Source organism: Rhinatrema bivittatum, chromosome 6, assembly GCF_901001135.1.
Source record: "Rhinatrema bivittatum chromosome 6, aRhiBiv1.1, whole genome shotgun sequence".
Lineage (NCBI taxonomy): Eukaryota > Metazoa > Chordata > Amphibia > Gymnophiona > Rhinatrematidae > Rhinatrema > Rhinatrema bivittatum.
This window is the reverse complement of record NC_042620.1, coordinates 51,554,358-51,572,276: the sequence shown is the minus strand read 5'-3', so window position 1 is coordinate 51,572,276 and position 17,919 is coordinate 51,554,358. Positions and strand designations below refer to the sequence as shown.

At 41.9% G+C, this 17,919-nt stretch overlaps 1 protein-coding gene across 11 annotated transcripts in view; it reads right to left on the bottom strand.

Moving 5' to 3' along the window:
- Positions 1-17,919, bottom strand: part of R3HDM1 (R3H domain containing 1) — a 476,151-nt gene that overhangs the window by 144,079 nt on the left and 314,153 nt on the right. For all 11 annotated transcript variants that reach the window (XM_029605380.1, XM_029605381.1, XM_029605379.1 and 8 more), the window contains 2 exons: positions 8,440-8,682; positions 7,450-7,570 (listed from right to left, as the gene is read on the bottom strand). In XM_029605380.1, the coding sequence (XP_029461240.1) occupies positions 7,450-7,570; positions 8,440-8,682 (364 nt within the window). The remainder of the gene's footprint in view (positions 1-7,449; positions 7,571-8,439; positions 8,683-17,919) is intronic.

Sequence of the window (17,919 nt, the reverse complement as noted above, 5' to 3'; positions counted from 1 at the left end):
AAAGTCCATACTCCTCAACTGGCCAACATAAAAGTGCTCATGATTTAGTAGGCATCTTGGTGAGGTACAGTGAGTAGATTTGTAAAGAGAGAGGAAAAGGTGATATAAAGAACTCTGTTATGGAAAGGCCAGGAGAGGATATGGTGAAAACCTTTTTTTTTTTTTTTTTTTTAAAGAGATTTCAACTTAGCTGATTCAAAATTTGTCTAAATGACAGTTTCTCCCCCTTCCACAATATAGTGCTCTGCATGCTCTAAAGAAGAAAACTTAATACAAAAAATGTATCATCTCATTGATATGGGGTTTGCTGAATACTGACACAGCCTTTTCACATTCCAGAAGTATTCCATATTAATTAAGCCTAGGGAAGAATTCTGCTCCTATTGAAAAACTGTGATAGTTACTTGATATTTAAAGGGCAGCAGACTAACACTCAAAGAGAGCTCAAAAACTACAAAGGAAAATTACTTAAATTGATTTGTTGGGGGTGGGGCTGAAACAGCCTATTGGTTCAGTGGCCATGTTGTGAAATCCCATGCAAAGTACTTGGGTTCAATTCCCAGTACAGGACTTTCGCTCAGTTGGCTGGCTAGGGATATTTTGGAGTCCTTGAGAGGAGGGAGACCTGGTCAATGTGCAACAGCAACACTTAGGGACCAATGCAATAAAGTGCGCCCAGTATAATGCACAAGTTAATCAGCGGTTCGACGTGCTAGACTAACACCCGATGCAATAAGGGGATTAGCTCGTTCAAAATGTGCCCCCAAACAACTGTGTAGCTGAAAGTGCTCATCACATGTAAATTCCATGTAGATGAGGCTATTAGCTATTACCCTCTAATGCAGTAAATCCCTGGGCACCCAACTTTTTTTTTTTTTTTTTTTAACACAGCAAATTTAACGTCAGCCCTGGAGCTGGTGCTAAGTCATTCCGCGAGTCAAATACAAAAAAAAAAATCTGGTTGCACAATATGCACGCTCCAGGCTGATTTTGCCCTTTAGTATTGTGCGTCAAGAAAAAAAAAATGTTTTTTTTTTAATCGATCCATTACATTAATTCTTTTTTGAGCACCTGTAGCCATTGTATTGAGCGCCTGCAAGCATACAGCCATGTCTCCTGGGCGCCCGATGCATTTGAGCACTAGGGACGCAACAATTTCGCCCTAGTGTGTCCCTTTTAATGCATCAGCTCATTTAAATATAGCATTGGGTGCCCAGGAGAGGTGACTGTGCACGCATGAAAAAAACTGAGCGCCCAGTTTGGACGCACGTTTTTACATGTGTCTTATTGCATCGGCCTATTAGTGGCCAGATTTAGAGTACATGATTACAGATTTACCAAGAATCCCTGATACATGGCTCCTAGCTAGAGTGTGTCTGCAAAACCTAGGCTGAATAAGGAGGTGATAAAATAGGGAGAAGATCCCTGGAGAGTTGCATATGAAGGCTCATGAGATGGAATCCCAGCCCTCGATTCCAACTGAGTTGAAAGCCCAACAGACGGGCCGATACAGTAAAAATCGCGGGAGAGCAGGCGAGCGCTCACTCTCCTGTGCACGCAATTCAATAAATAAATGTATTTAAAATTAGGCCCGGCGGTAAAAAGAGGCACTAGGGACACTAGCGCGTCCCTAACGCCTCTTTTCAGACAGGAGCGGCGACTGTCAGCGGGTTTGACAGCCGACGCTGAATTTTGCCGGCGACTGTTCTCGAGCCCGCTGACAGCCATGGGTTCGGAAACCGGACGCTGGCAAAATTGAGCATCCGGTTTTCAACCCACGGACCTATTTAAAAATTTTTTTTTTTTTACTTTTTTAAACTTTCAGGACCTCAGACTTAATATCGCCATGATATTAATATCGCATGATATTAGCGCCTACCTTTGGGTAGGTGCTAATTTCTGAAAGTAAAAATGTGTGGCTTGGCTGCACATTTTACTTACTGAATCGCGCAGGAATACCTAATAGGGCCATCAACATGCATTTGCATGTTGCGGGCGCTATTAGGTTCAGGGGAGGTTGGACGCGTGTTTTGCAGGGCCCAAAAAATTTAACTTTGAAAACAGAGCTCCTATTCTGGGGTGGTAGGATTACTTTGTAAAAATGACTTATCCGAGATGAAATCTCTCTTTTAAGGATCTAAGTTACTATGCTTTTCCCCCCCCATAAGCTAGAACTGAGAAAAAGCCTTTAGTATTTTCAAATCTTTTTTTTTTTAATTTCCATAAGAAAGTATTTCATACTCTATTGAAATGTCTCTTTCTTAAAAGCCACACATTTCTAACAGATACACACAAAATTTGTCACAAGCATCATAAAGCTGTATGGCACCAAAAACTGTAAGAGACAGAGTGACAGATACAAGTCCTCTCCCTAACCATCCGCTACCCTCAACAGATATAAGGAATATACAGGGTAATCTGCATCAACATTTAACAATTTTATACAGTGCAATAAACATGGTAAATCCACCCTGCAACTAAAGACTTCTTTGCTCAGGATTTTCCTTGAAACTAAAGATTAGTCTCTAAATAATTTCTCCAGTATCCCTCACAATCAGGGGAAAATATAAATTCAATACATGCTCAAAACTTGGTGCAAGGAACAAAGTTTTGGATATATTGGAGGCTGGGGCAATTTATGGAATAGAAAAGGTCTCTGTCTAAGATGGCTTATATCTGTCTGTGGCAGGAAAAAGGATATTAAGGGATAAATTAAAATCCTATACCATAAGGCATTTAAACTAAACAATGGGGGAGGCAGGAGGAGAGTGGAGCGTCACCCCTGAACAACAAAAACAAATACAATAAGAAGGATGAAGAGGATAACAAAGGTCAGTTGAATAAGTCAAAAACCAAGCCTAAGAAAGCACTAATCAGATCAATCAAAACTGGAGTGCTATGAGCACTAATGCTAGAGGTCTGTGCAATAAAATCCCAGACCTGCAAGCCTTAATGGTGGAGGCAGACTTGGATGTTGTTGCTGTTACAGAGATATGGTTCACGGAATCTCATGATTGGTATACAGCTATACCGGGTTATAACTTAAGGAAGGACAGAGAGGACGAGTAGCTCTTTATGTCAAAAACCATATCCAAGCAACTGAATTGCAAAGATTTGGGGGTAGAAAAGAAGCATTATGCGCCAACCTAAAAAAAAAAAAAAAAAGACGAGGATGGTGCATCCATTTTTACTGGAGTGGTTTACAGGCCTCAGACTCAAACAGAAGCTGATAGAAGGCATACAAAAGGTGGGAAGGAAGGGAGATGTGTTAATTGTTGGAGATTTTAATCTGCAGGACGTGGACTGGAGAATCCCTTCTGCGGAATCTAACAAAAGTAGAGAGATAGTGGATGTCCTGTAAGGGGCTCTGTTCAAACAAATGGTAATGGAACCCACGAGGGAGGGAGTTACACTCTACTTAGTGCTCACTAACGGAGATATCGTCTCTAATGTCCGGGAGGGTGTCTACCTCAGCACCAGTGATCAAACGGTATGGTTTGATATTGCAAATAGATTACAGAGAAGTCATACGAAGACCCAAGTTTTGTGGTTCAAAAATGCAGACTTTGCCGAAATGGGTAAATTCCTGGAGGTGGAACTTGAAGACTGGGAGAAAATGGGAGAGGTGGAACAACAGTGGGCCAAACTAAAAGGAGCAACAACAAAAGCAACAAATCTATATAGGTTAGAAAAGTAAACAAAAGTAAGAGAAATAAGAAACCAATCTGGTTCACAAAGGAGGTGGCTGATATAATAAAAGCAAAAGCAGCAGCTTTTAAGAAATATAAAGGATCCCAAAAAGTGGAACACAGGGAGGATTATCTGGTGAAACTGAGCGAGATGAAAAAAGTAATCAAGAAAGCAAAACGTCAGGCAGAGGAAAGGATTGCCAAGGTGACAAAATATTTTTCAGATTCATCAGAGATAGGAGAAAGGTCCATAGTGGTATAGTGAAATTGAAAGATAAGGATCGATGGGTGAAGAGAGATGAAGAAATGGCAGAAATACTAAACAAATACTTCAGTTCAGTGTTCACTAAGGAAGACCTGGGAGAAGGACCATCACTTATTAACATAACTGTAGAAGGGGGTGGAGTAGGCGAAACTCCATTTACGGAAAAGAATGTATGGGAAGAGCTAGGAAAACAAAGTGGACAAAGCCATGGGACCTGATGAGGTTCATCCCAGAATACTGAGGGAGCTCAGAGATGTGCTGGTGGGTCCGCTGTGTGACCTGTTCAATGTATCCTGGATAAGGGTGTGGTGCCTAGTGACTGGATAAGAGCGGTGGTGGTCCCGCTACACAAGAGTGGGAGCAGAGAAGAGGCTAGAAACCATGTGCCAGTTAGTACCGCCTTGGTAGTGGGAGCATTAATGGAGACTCTGCTGAAGGAAAGGATAGTGAATTATCTACAGTCAGGAGGATTGCTGGCCCAGAGAATGCATGGTTTCACCAGGAAAAGGTCCTATCAGACAAATCTGATTGATTTCTTTAATTGGGTGACTAGAGAGCTGGATCAGGGAAGAGCGCTCGATGTAATTTACTTGGATTTTAGTGAAGCGTTTGATACGGACCCACATAGAACACTCAGCAACAAAATGAGAAGCTTGGGGGTGAGTTCCAAGGTGGTGGCATGGATTACAAACTGGTTGATGGATAGAAAACAAAGTATAATGATAAATGGAACCTACTCTGAAGAGAAAATGGTGTTAAGTGGAATGCCGCAGGGATTGGTGTTGGGACTGGTTCTGTTCAACATCTTTGTGAGCGACATTGCAGAAGGGATAGAAGGTAAAGTTTGTCTATTTGTGGTTGTTACTGAGATCTGCAACAGAGTGGACATGCCGGAAAGAGTAGAGAAAATGAGATGGGATTTAAGGAAGCTGGAAGAGTGGTCGAAGATATAGCAATTGAGATTCAATGCCAAGAAGTGCAGACATACATCTGGGGTGTGGTAATCCAAAAGAACTGTATGTGTTGGGGGGATGAAAGGCTGATGTGCACAGAACAGGAGAGAGGCCTTGGGGTGAAAGTGTCTAATGACCTGAAGTCGGCGAAGCAATGCGACAGGGCGATAGCTAAAGCCAGAAGAATGCTGGGCTGTATAGAAAGAGGAATATCTAATGAGAAAAGGGAAGTGATAATTCCCTCGTACAGGTCCTTTGTGAGGCCTCACGGAGTACTGTGTTCAGTTTTGGAGACCGTATCTCCAAAAAGACAGACAGGATGGAGGCGGTCCAGAGAAGGGTGACCAAAAAGGTGGACGGGCTTCATAAAATGACTTATGAGGAGAGATTGAAGAACCTAAATATGTATACCCTGGAGGAGAGGAGGAGCAGGGGTGATATGATACAGACTTTCAGATACTTGAAAGGTTTTAATGATCCATGGTCAATAACAAATCTTTTCCGTTGGAAAAAAAAATCAGTATAACTAGGGGTCACGATTTGAAACTCCAGGGAGGAAAACTCAGAACCAATGTCAGGAAGCATTTCTTCACGGAGAATGTGGAGGATGCCTGGAATGCCATTCCGGAGGAAGTGGTGAAGACTAAAACTGTGAAGGATTTCAAAGGGGCATGGGCTAAACATTGTGGATCCATAAAGGCTAGAAGATGAGAATGAAGAGAAGAGCCATGGGAGTGGCTTGCTGGAATGGAGACTACTATCTGGTAATTACTACCCTTACTCAAAAAGCCTTCACACGGTTAATGCAACTCCAACATTGCTCTCTGCTTCAACGGCAAGGGGAAATGTGGAAAAGAGGATTTGCATTCAGACAACAACCAACAAGGACTGAACTACACAGTCTGGGTAAACAAATAAGCATGGGGGTAGCTTGCTTATTGCGGCGGTTACTACCCTAAACCAATTAAGCCTGATACTTCACTTTGAATGCATACACAGCTTGCTCTCTGCTTCAACGGCAGGGAGAAATGTGAAAGAGAGGATTTACATTCAGACAACATCCAACAAGGCATGGATCTGTGCAGTCCGTGTAAACAAGCATCGGGGTAACTTGCTTGATGCGGCGGTTACTACCTGTAACCATTAAGTCTTATGCTCATGTTTGATGCAACTCCAACATTACTCTCTGCATCAATGGCAGGGGGTGGCAGGAAATTTGAATCAAACAGTTACCAACAAGGGCCCTGAACTTGGGGGTCGGTGAAACAGATAAGTATGGGAAAATAAGTGTGGGAGCTTGCTGGGCAGACTGGATGGGCCGACTGGTCTTTTTCTGCCGTCATTTCTATGCTTCTACGATAAGGTGTTGGGAATTTCTGAATTTAAGTTAAAAGGCTGATTTATTTTTCAGTGTGAAAGTGACACCCGCCTATATATTAAAGGATGTGCTAGGGATGGGTGGGAGTGGTGGGAGGGTTGGGAAATACAAACACAAACATTATTATTATTATTTAAAATTTTTATAAACAAACATGTTTATTGCCTCCCTTTCTGACTACCTATTCGATACACACAAACTCACTAAATAATATACTCCATTAGTCTACTTCTTCCCAATACTTTTAAGTTTTAAAAATTTCCCCATGCAGTACTTACTGATTCTTTTCAGCTACCAGCAAGATGATTCTCTCCTCTTAATGCTCCCACCTTGCTGTACTGAATGCCTGGAATAACTTTCTTCAGCTGGTGCACTGTGCTCCCTCTCTTATTTAAAATCTACCGAAACACTCACCCTGGTTCTCCCTGATCATGGCCTTCCTAATTTAACCATTTAAAAAATAAAGCTTCTCTTATGTCTCTTGATAAGATTATGAGCTCCATGGAGCAGGGACTGTCTGATGTGTCTGTACAATGCTGTGTACATCTTGTAGCACTATATAAATATCTGCTAGTAGTAGATAAAAAGTTTTATTCATATAAACATAGGAATCCTCATCTGTAAACTAGTATTGTCAATATCCTCCCATTAAATATTTCCTGACTGCTTTAACATTTCAAGTCCTGAAATCACAGTAAACAAGAATGCATGAATTCTGAAAATAGTTTATTGCAGAAAGAAAACATGAAAAGCCTTAACATATTACCAGATTAGCTGCTCAGTCTATTATTGGTATAATATTGTAAATCTCTATCAAGAAGAATATGTGAAACATGCAAAACAGTTCTTTTCATAGAAGTCCCAACAGAGATATGAGTCAACATTTCAATCATACCTATAGACACTTTTTGATTTGTATAGTACCCAATGCATAAAAATACTAATGTATAATATGCTTATCTCAAACATGCTTGCTAGTTACGATATTATGCCTAGCTTTTTACAAATCACATTAACTGCTGAACACCATCCATGTAAGCTCTACATTTCTATATATAGTTCTATAGATTTTAGCATAAATACAGATTTATGTAACAGTTCTTACACCAAAACACTTTTCTACTTGCTATCTTTAATTTTATGAAGAGAAGGAAACGTACAAACCTGCCTGTTGTGAAGCCTGTGGCAGTGGTTGGTTTTGCTGTGTGTTATAATGGACAGAAGTTACTGGACGATATTGTTGATTGGCATGATATTGGCTTGGTGCACAATAACAGGCTGGCATCTAAAGATAATGACATTTTAAAAATATGAATTTCATAATTGGTTATATATCCAACTTTCCTATAAAGAACCTTTTTCCAATTTATACATTTAAGTTGAAATCATTAAGCATATTACACAGCAAAAATAAAGAACCAATTGCAAATCACTGAACAAAAAAAAAAAATTTTTTTATAACACCCTATATTTTAAGCATGTTTGTCAGTATCAAGGCCAGACATGAACCTTCAGATCTGTATGCCAAATATTCAGCTGTAATTTCAACTTTATATAATAAATCATCAAAATAATATTTGGGATGTCAAATGCCACCTGTTTATCCATATTTTATTTTAAATCCATATACTAAATATTAAAAACAATACAATTATAGTTATGTATCACCATGCTAGCTCTGTGAGTATGAATCCAGTCCAATAACTGGGCCACTCCATGAAGTTAGCAAGTAGCACATTTAAAATAAATCATAGAAAATTCTTTTTCATTTAATGCACAATTAAGCTCTGGAATTTACTGTGAGAGGATGAGGTTTAAAAATGGTTTGGCCAAGTTCCTGAAGAAGTCCATAAGCTATTAATCATAATGACTTAGGGAATAGGCACTGCTTACTACTGGCATTAGTAGAATGGGATTTATATATGTTTGTGTATTTGCCAAGTACTTGTATCCTGGTTCGGCCACTGCTGGAAATAGGATGCTGGGCTTGATGGACCCTTGGTCTGACCCAATATGGCAACTTATGTTTTTACCTGGTCTTATCCCCAAAATTCTTTAATAAATGGTGTTTAATTTCTAACCATAATTTTTCTTAAACTTAAAAACAGCCTTACAAATAATTACAGAAAAAAATGCACTGTCCAGCCTATGTACCTGTGGAATAGGCTGCTGCATGAATCCCTGCTGTTGAAGTGCTTGCTGGTTGACAGGATGACTAGAGGAAGAATAGCCTGCAGTAGGAACTGGTTGGCCTGGTGGTGCCATGATGTATCCAGACTGTTGAGAGGGTTGAAGTACTATTGTAGACTGGAACATGGTTGGATGAGGTTCAGAAGCTTCAATAGAAGGCTGGCGAGCAAGACTCATATGACTAAATTGTGATCCTAGGTTGTCTTGCTATAGTAGGAAAAAATATATAGATTAATTTAAATACGTAGAGCATACAGAAATAATTAAAAATAAAAAGTGCTTCCTTAAGTTGTTTATAATATATTAAATTTAAAAAAATCAATGAAAAACTAAATTGACACACCAAACTTTACAATGGGATCAGAATAAAATATAATAATACTAGAAGTGTACAGGAAACATGCATGCAACAAAATTTTAAAACAGTAAATTATGTTCAAAATAAAAATTTACATAGTATAAACAAAGTGCTGTACTCAAATCTGAATTCAACCAGCAACTTTTTTTAAAATGTGATTTTTCATCATGCTTATGAAAGCAAGTGATTAATAGCAACAGCTAGAATTAAGTCCACAATAGGTGAGAACAGTACAATTTAACCTTCGCTATGAACTGCATCAATTCTGATGATTAAGTCCATGAGTCTAAGACAGAAACTACAAACACTGTAGTGATTTTGGTAATATGTACAAATGCCAGATATTTAACAGGTTGATATCACCATACTTAAATCACTTGGGGGATGACTTAGGATCTGACTCCAGGCATTAAGCACTGAAAGGAAATTATATAGATAGATAATTGCTCTCTAATTTCTGTACCTTCAGACAGCCCAAATTTCTAGGATCTGCTTGGAATCTGCTGGCTTTGTCTGTCCTCTCTCTCTCCTGTTGCCAAATTACCCTGCTGAGTCTCCTGGTCTTGGAGTAGAGCAGTTGTTGTGGGACAGATCTGGTGCAGCAGCAATGCCTCAATTCAGAACACGAGAATACAGCAACAGAGGCGGAGGGGGACAAAAAATGAAGAGAGCTCACTATACCTGTGGTTGCTGATGCTCCTCCTCTCCCTATTATATGTTCTTCCTGTTTGGTTGGAAGATTGTGCTGTAGGGAGAAAAGCAGGAGCAGATACAAGGGGGCTGATGTAATTAATTAGCAGAGCATTAAAACTGTGTGCTGAAAATCAGCACAATTTCTTAATGCACAAACTAATTATTTTTATTTTTGTTTAACTCCAGATGCAGTAAACTAATGGTATGCTCAGGCTGTATAGGCAACAGACATATGCCTTGGGTGTCAAATTCTGACGATGCCCAAAACTGGGATTTTCCCTGCTGCTCTCTGATTTCCAAGGGGAGGGGATGGAGGGATCCTCTTGCATTAAGTCCTCTGCTATGGGCTTCGCCATCTTAAATCTGGCCTTGGGAATGGTAATGCATCAGGAGATAAAATATGTACAAACAAAAGGCTAAGTGTACAGAAAAAAGTATGATTTATGCTCAAAAAATATGGTTTATGGGTACAAAGCATATTTTCTGTGCATAAAATATTGATTACAGGTCCTGGCACCAGAAATCTTGCTTCTTCCCATAGACTAAATATTAGCTCTGGAAGCTTTACTCCACCTTAGACCAGGGGTAAAATTTTATGAGTTAAGCCAGTGCATTTCTCTGCACTGGGGATAGTAGCCAACACCTTCATTTGAATGGAATCTCCATGCGAGGGCGCTAGGCTGGTCATACAGTTCCACGCGCACATATTTTGTGCACAAAACACCTTCCTGCATCAAGAGAAATGTCTACAGCAAAAATGTGTACATAACTGCAAGTAAAATTGTGCACTCTGCTAAGTGTACCTTAAATATTACGGGGCCCAAGGACAGCAAGCCACTGTCCCCACTCTGCTGTTACTGCTTTGTTGTGTTTTGGGTTGTAGCACTGCAGCCACACTAGATCTCTTCCACTGTGGCTGCTCTTCTCTGCTCTAGGGCTATTGCTACCATAAGACGTGAGGGTAGACACTTGAGCAGAAGGCGTCAAAAAGAAAATGACAAGATGCTTGGGGTATGCATATGTGAGATGGGGAGGAGAAAGGGAAAAATTGCTGGGAGGGGGCACTGAGCCAGAGTGAGGTGAAAGGTTGAAAGGGTGTTGAGAAGGGGACAAAGAACCGGTGCTAGTAAGGGTCAGAGAATCAGAAAGGGAGAAGGAAGACAATGAGAGTGGTGATAATGCGCATAAGATAAAAAGTATTCAAGAGGTGATAGGGTGCTAGGAGAGGGCAGAGGGCCATGGAGGATATGGAGTGCTTGAAGAGAGTGAGAGATAGGTAGGTTTCGGTTAAGAAAGAAGAAAGATGTAAGGTGACAGATGGAGTGAGACATGAGGAGAGAGAGAGAGAGAGGCAGAGAATGAGAAATTACTACTTACCTGATAATTTCTTTTTCTTTAAACCAGACAAATGAATTCAGGACCAGTGGGTTATGCATCTCTACCAGCAGATGGAGACAGAGCAAAGCGATCACCACAGTACATATACCCCTGCAGTGAAATCAGCCAACAGGAAACACTGAGCTCAGACAAAGACCGTATTAAAACTAGTCTAGAGACTGGACTGACACTTACCAGTACTCCGTGGAATACATAGCCATGCAGGACGACCATAGCACAATCATTCAGCAGACAAGGGTGGGAAGCTGGATTCATCTGTCTGGTTTAAGGAAAAGGAAATTATCAGGAAATAATTAATTTCTCATTTCCTAGCACCTAGACAGATAAATTCAGGACCAGTGGGATGTACCCAAGCTACTCCCGAATAGAGCGGGAGGCTGCCTGTGGTCCTGTCAAAATTGCACATGCAAAGGCTGCATCCTGCTGGGCCTGCACATTCAGAAGATAATACCTGGAAAAGGTATGTAAGGAGGACCATGTCGCAGCTCGACGTGAGATGACAATCTAACTTCCACCCATGACGCTGCCTGAGGCCTAGTGGAATGAGCCCTAACCTGAGTAAGCAAGGGCTTTTCTGCATCCACATACGCAACCATGGGTACCTCCTTAATCCAGCGAGCTATAGTTGCCCGCGTAGCTGGCTCGCCATGTTTACCTGCACCATGAAGGACAAACAGGCGATCCGTCTTTCGGAAAGGTCTGGAAACTTCCAGATACCTCACATGTCTCTTGACATCCAAGGGTCGCAACAAGCGATATTCCTCCATATCTCTTTCCCTATCCAAAGACGGCAGGAATGTGGTCTGATACAAGTGAAAATCTGAGACCACTTTAAGGAAAAAAAGAAGGAACAGTACGCAGCTGTATCACCCTTGGAGTCACTCGAAAGAACAGCTCCCAGCAAGACAAGGCTTTCAGCTCAGAAATTCGACACACAGAACATATCGCCACCAGAAACACCATTTTCAAGGTCAGTAATCGCAAGGAAAGGCTGCACATCGGTCAAAATGTAGGGCCCGCCAAGAAATCCAAAACCAGATTAAGACTCCACAAGGGTAGTGGTAACCGCAAGGGAGGACAAAGTTGTTTCACTCCTCTCAAGAAACGGGCCATACCTCGATGAGCCGATAAGGATTCACCATTCGCCTGATCCCCAAAAAAGGCATGCTACCTTTAAGGCTTTTAGGGCCATCCTGCAAAAATTCCAAAATGAGCTAGATCTTTACCGAACAAGGAAGAGCACCTCAATCCTCACACCAGGCCTCAAACACTCGTCAAACGTGTACATAGGCCAAGGAGGTGGAGAACTTTCTAGCTCTTAGCAAGATGGAAATCACTACTGCAAAGTATCCATGTTTCGGCAAGCAAGCCCTTTCAAGGGCCATACTGTAAGAAAAACTGAGTTGGATCTTCGTGAAGAACAGAACACTGCCATAACAGATCACCATGCACTGGAAGCCGAAGGGGTGGTTCCGCAAGGAGCTGCTGCAGATCCACATACCATGGACTCCTGGGCCAATCTGAAGCAACCAAGAGCACCATCCCTGTGTGGCACTTGATTCCTCAAATCAATCTGCCCAACATGGGCCATGAAGGAAAAGCATACAGCAACTTGTCTTCCAGCCACATCTGCACTAGGGCATCGAGCCCCAGTGACTTCGGATCACTCCTGCGACTGAAGAATCGCAGAACCTTTGCATTGTGAGAAGTCACCAGCAGGTCTAGGAACCGGAGGACCCCAGCTATCTAGAATCAGCTGAAACACCTCATCCGACAATACCCATTTTCCTGGGTCCAGACTCTCCCTGCTGTGAAAGTTTGCTCTTACATTGTCTTTTCCTGCTATGTGCAAGGCTGAGATCATCTAGAGATGCACTTCTGCCCATTCCATAAGCTGATCTATTTCCTGCAACATTTTTTGGTTCCACCCTGCTGATTGATGTAAGCCACAGTCGTTGCATTGTCCGACATTATCCGGACCGATTGACCCTGCATCCTGTCGCCAAACTGAAAACATGCCAACCAGACCACTCTGGCTTCCAGCTGATTGATGTGCCAACGAGACTCATACAACCCAGCACCCTTGTGCTGTCAGCTCCTGAGAATGAGTTCCCCAACCAAGGAGGATCACATCGGTTAGTACAAGCCAATCTGGTGGTGCTAGGGAAACTCCACTCCTGAGATGATCTGCCTGCAGCCACCACCCATTGCAGTTTGGAGGAGACCTCCCTTGGCAGGTGGAGCTGAATTGAATAGTCCTGAGACTATGGGTTCCACTAAGACAGCAGGGAGCGCTGAAGAGGACGCATATGCGCCCTTCGCCTACAGCACCATTTCCAGGTTGCCGCCATTAGGCCAAGTACTTGCAGGAAGTACTTGCAGTTGGTCGCAGAATGTTCATCAACAACCAAAGCTATGCCAGCAACTTCTGAATTTGAACTTCCAGGAGGAAAACCTTGCCTTGCTTCGTGTCGAACCGAATCCAGAGGTATTCCAACGACTGAGCGAGCTGAAGACTGCTCTTGGCTAGGTTCACCACCCAACCAAGCTCCTGCAACAGGGAAATCACCTTGCAAGTTACCAGGTGGCTCTCTTCTAGCAAATTGACTCGAATCAGCAAATCATCCTAATACGGGTGTACTAGGATCCCATCCATTCTCAACTCTGCCGCAACTACTACCATTATCTTGGAAAAGGTCCTGGAAGTGGTGGACAGACCAAACAGCAGTGCTCAAAACTGAAAATGGCATCCCAGAACTGCAAACCGGAGAAAGTGTTTATGTTCTAGTCAGATTGGAATGTGAAGATATGCCTTGGAAAGGTTCAGAGAAGTCAGACATTCCCCCGACTGCACGGCCATTATCATCGAGTATATGGTTTCCATGCGAAAATGCTTCACTTGCAGATGAAGGTTGACACCTTTCAGATCTAGGATGGGACGAAAGAAGCTCTCCTTCTTGGGCACAACAAAATAAATGGGATACTGCCCCATATTTTCTTGAGATATGGGCACTGGGCCCTCAGCCTGAAAAACCTTGCCAATGTACCCTCCACTGCCTGTTTCTTCTGCAGGGATTGACAACGAGACTCTATGAACACGTCCAAGGAACACTGCAAAACTCCATCACATATTCTTCTTGTATCACCTCCAGGACCCATTGATCTGATGTGATTTCGACCCGCCTCTGATAAAACAGATGTGTCCCCTTATCGCCTGTTCCTGAGGGTGGGTCAGCAAACCTTCACTGGAAGGCTTGGAAGGCTCTACTACCCAAGCCTGCACACTTTCTGGGTTGTCTTGGATGAAAGGAATGAGACCTACCAAAGGGTCGAGTCCTCTGAAAGTTTGCTCTTCTATAGGGTCGAAAACACATGGATCCTCTAGCACAACCCCTCATGGTAAAGGAGCGTGGTATCTGCTTCTTATTCACCGGCAACCGAGGAACTGGTGATTTGTCCCACTTACTGGCCAGTTTCTCCAACTCATTCCCAAATAAAAGAGCCTTTAAAGGGCAATTTGGTGAGTTTAGCCTTGGAGGTCGTATCGGCTGACTAATTTCTCAGCCATAACTGATGCCTGGCAGCTATTACCCAAGCCACCCCACTGGTTGAAGTGCGAAGCAAATCACAGCCCGCATCTGCCATGAAGGCTACAGTTGGTTCCATAATTGACCTGGAGTTCACCCCCAGAATCATCGACTTCCTGGGAGTTAAGCAAATAAGAGTGAGCCACCAAGGAACAACAAGAAGCGATCTGCAAGATCATTGCCACTGCTTCAAATGCCTGCTTAAGGATAATCTCAATCCTTCTATCATGACCATCCTTTAAGGCCGCTTCTCCTCCCACAGAAATAGTCGTCTGTACACACAAGTGCATCCACTTTCGACAAACGTAAACGTTGTCTTACCACTGGATCGAAGGGGTTCAGGCCTTCCAAAACCAGACCCCCTTTGAAACTAGCCTCTGGGGCACCCCACTCAAGATCAATCAATTCTTGAATAGCCTCCATCACAGGGAAAAAACCCCCCAAAACAACAGAGGCTTTACACAAGGAAACCAAAATGGGATTTCTCTTTGGCTTGGTCACAATCTGCCCCAGGAACCCCGAACATTTTCAGTATCTGGGAGTTCAGAGCTGGTAGTTCATATCTATGAAAGAACTGTAGGATAGTCCTACACTGTTCTAATCCTGAAGGAATTTCACCAGCACTCCTGGCTGAGATGCCTGAATAGGACTGGCAGTACAAAAAGAAAAAGGCGCTTAGGTTTCTTAGATATAGGCGCCATTAGGCTGGCAATGCCTAGGCGTCATAAAAGCTTAAGTGCACAGGTAAGCGGATGGCCTCTAAGGCGCCACTTAACTTGGACGCACAGACTACTAGGCCTGCCTAAGCATCCAAAAACTGGAACGCACAACCTGGACGCATAGCTAGGCGCACACACTGAACAGACAATTCTGTAGAGGGTAGCTCAAAGAGTGCACAAAACACCATTGAGGCCCACCTCACGGCATGCAGCAAAAAGCCTCTGAGCAGGGCTTAGCCTACAGAGGTTGCTCAACGCGTTAGGCTGTCCACATCCCTCGCCTCCCATGGAGCAGGATGAACATTGGATTGGTGAGCTGAGTACAGAGACCAGGGGAAGGAGGAAGACCTACACCAACCACCCTCCTTCTCTGACTCAGTATTTTATTTTTTTTAAACTTACCTGAGCTCAGTCTTACCTGGCTGAGTACAGAGACAGTCTCCGGCTGCAGGGGTAGAGGGCATATTCTATTACCACTGCGCTCGGCTTTCTGCACCCACTGCCTTTCAGCTGCTTAACAGCTAAGTCTAAGCTGACTGAAAAACCAGCAACCAGACCAAGGCACTCATCTGAGGGACCACGGAAATCACCTTAGGAATGCTCAACTGGGGGAGGAACCTTTTGGTTTCACCGCAGGAGAGTGGGGCAAATTTATTTTCCTTATTTCTCCTTTTTCAAATCAAAGCAATCCCCAGTAAGGAGATGCATGTCCACCATCTGCTGGAGACAGATAATACTAGCAGGCTAATGTCACTGCAGGGGTATACATACTGTGAAATCAGTTTGCTCAGTCTCCATCTGATGGTAGAGTTGCATAACCTACTTGTTCTGGATTCATCTGACTGGACGCTAAGAAACATGGATATGTGAAAGCTGCAACACATCTTATTTGTGATACAATGGCTTAGTAAAAGCATGGATAAACTATTACAAGCCTTTAAAAAAAATCAATCAAAATTTCATGCCAATTTGCCAGCATTAACAGAAAGCTGCCTACCTCTCTGCATACTGAAGAGGTTTTTTTTTTTTTTAAGTACACAAAGAAAACAATCTGTGCAATTAAAAACATCTAATTTGGAAATTCTTTACACAGTTCTAGAATTCTTCTGCATATCTGAGAATAGCCATTTTAGCAATTATTAGAGACCATTGCCTTTAATAACTATGATGTTACAAGCAACATCATGTACTGTGATAAAAAAATCCCAGCCTCTGTGAAGTAATCGGACACTGTTTTGAACACTGCTGCTCCCAATATTTCAGTTGAACCTGAAAAATGTATGTTTAAGTGTTTCTAAAGCACCTAAATCAGCAAGCTTAACAAATTACTTACAGCTGCAAATAGTTCCTGCCACAAAAAACTTACAACCTAAATAGGTATCTGAGCCAACAGGAGATAAAGTGGCTTGCTCAAAGTCGCAAGGAATGTCAGTGGTAAAATTGGATTAGGCTCTGGTTTTCTGGTTCCCAACCTACCTCCTCTCGCTTAACAATATGAGTTTTAAAAGATAAAAGCAGAGTACTAATGCATGTTATGGGTACTTCTGAAATACTGTGTGATACAGAGATTGTTCTTTACAAACAATCTTATAAGAGACAAGAGTCTGCAATGCTGAAATACTTCTCCAAAAGTATATATGGCACTATAATAGGATTCTACAACCTACTAAAGTAAGGTTAATGTTTAACTTGTAGAAGTTTTCATCCTAATTTTGAAGCCAGTTACATAGTAAATGATAGCAGAAAGATCAAATTGGCTAATTCAGTCCACCCAGATGTGATTCTTCATAGATAAGCATATACATTTTCATCTCCAAACCAACACCAGCTCCCACCACTCCATATCTTTGAATCATTTCCAACTATTGCCCTCTCTATTCTATATTCTTTTTGTATTGTTTCATTGATTTTTATGACAGCAGGTTACAATAAAACCTGCTTCAAGCTTTGAAAAAGTGGGATAGAAATCTTTTAAATTAAATAAATATCATTCCTAAACATGCCCTGAATATGTTGACGTTCTTGCTTCCACCATCTGTACTGGTAGGCCATTTCAGGCCTTATCTTCTGTGATTCTTACAAGACCAACTATATAACCAACACCCAGGTCTTTTTCCATGTATTTTTTTTTTTTTACTAATAATTCATGCAGTTGTCAAAACTACTGAATCCATTGTTTAAAACATTTGGCCTCCTCATGCTCAATGAAATTTGCATTTTAAACATGGTCACTCCATGCAGGTACCTCAATACCAGTTTTGGAAACCGTAGCTCTGTGCATATTATTTCTTGGCTATCCCTTGGCCTGTGGTGCCACTAGGTCATGCTATGGCTATCCCTTCACTTTTTGCTAATAAGGATTTTTTTTTTTTTTTACAACTTTTTGAATTCTGTTATTCTAGTTTCCACCACCCTTTCCATGAAAAAAACTTAACTAATGCTGTTCCCGAGTCTACTTCCTTAGAGCTTCATATCATGACCCCTAGCTCTGACCTTCCATTCCAATGAAAAAAGTTTACTACTTGTGATTTTTTAATAATTTTTAGGTATTTAAATGTCTACTATACTCCCTGCCCCCAATATCTTTCTCTCCTCTACAGCATACATATTTAGGTCTTTAAATCTTATATGGTTTTTGGAGTAGTGTCTGTTTCATTTAGATTGCATAACACTATAATGCCTGTAGCCT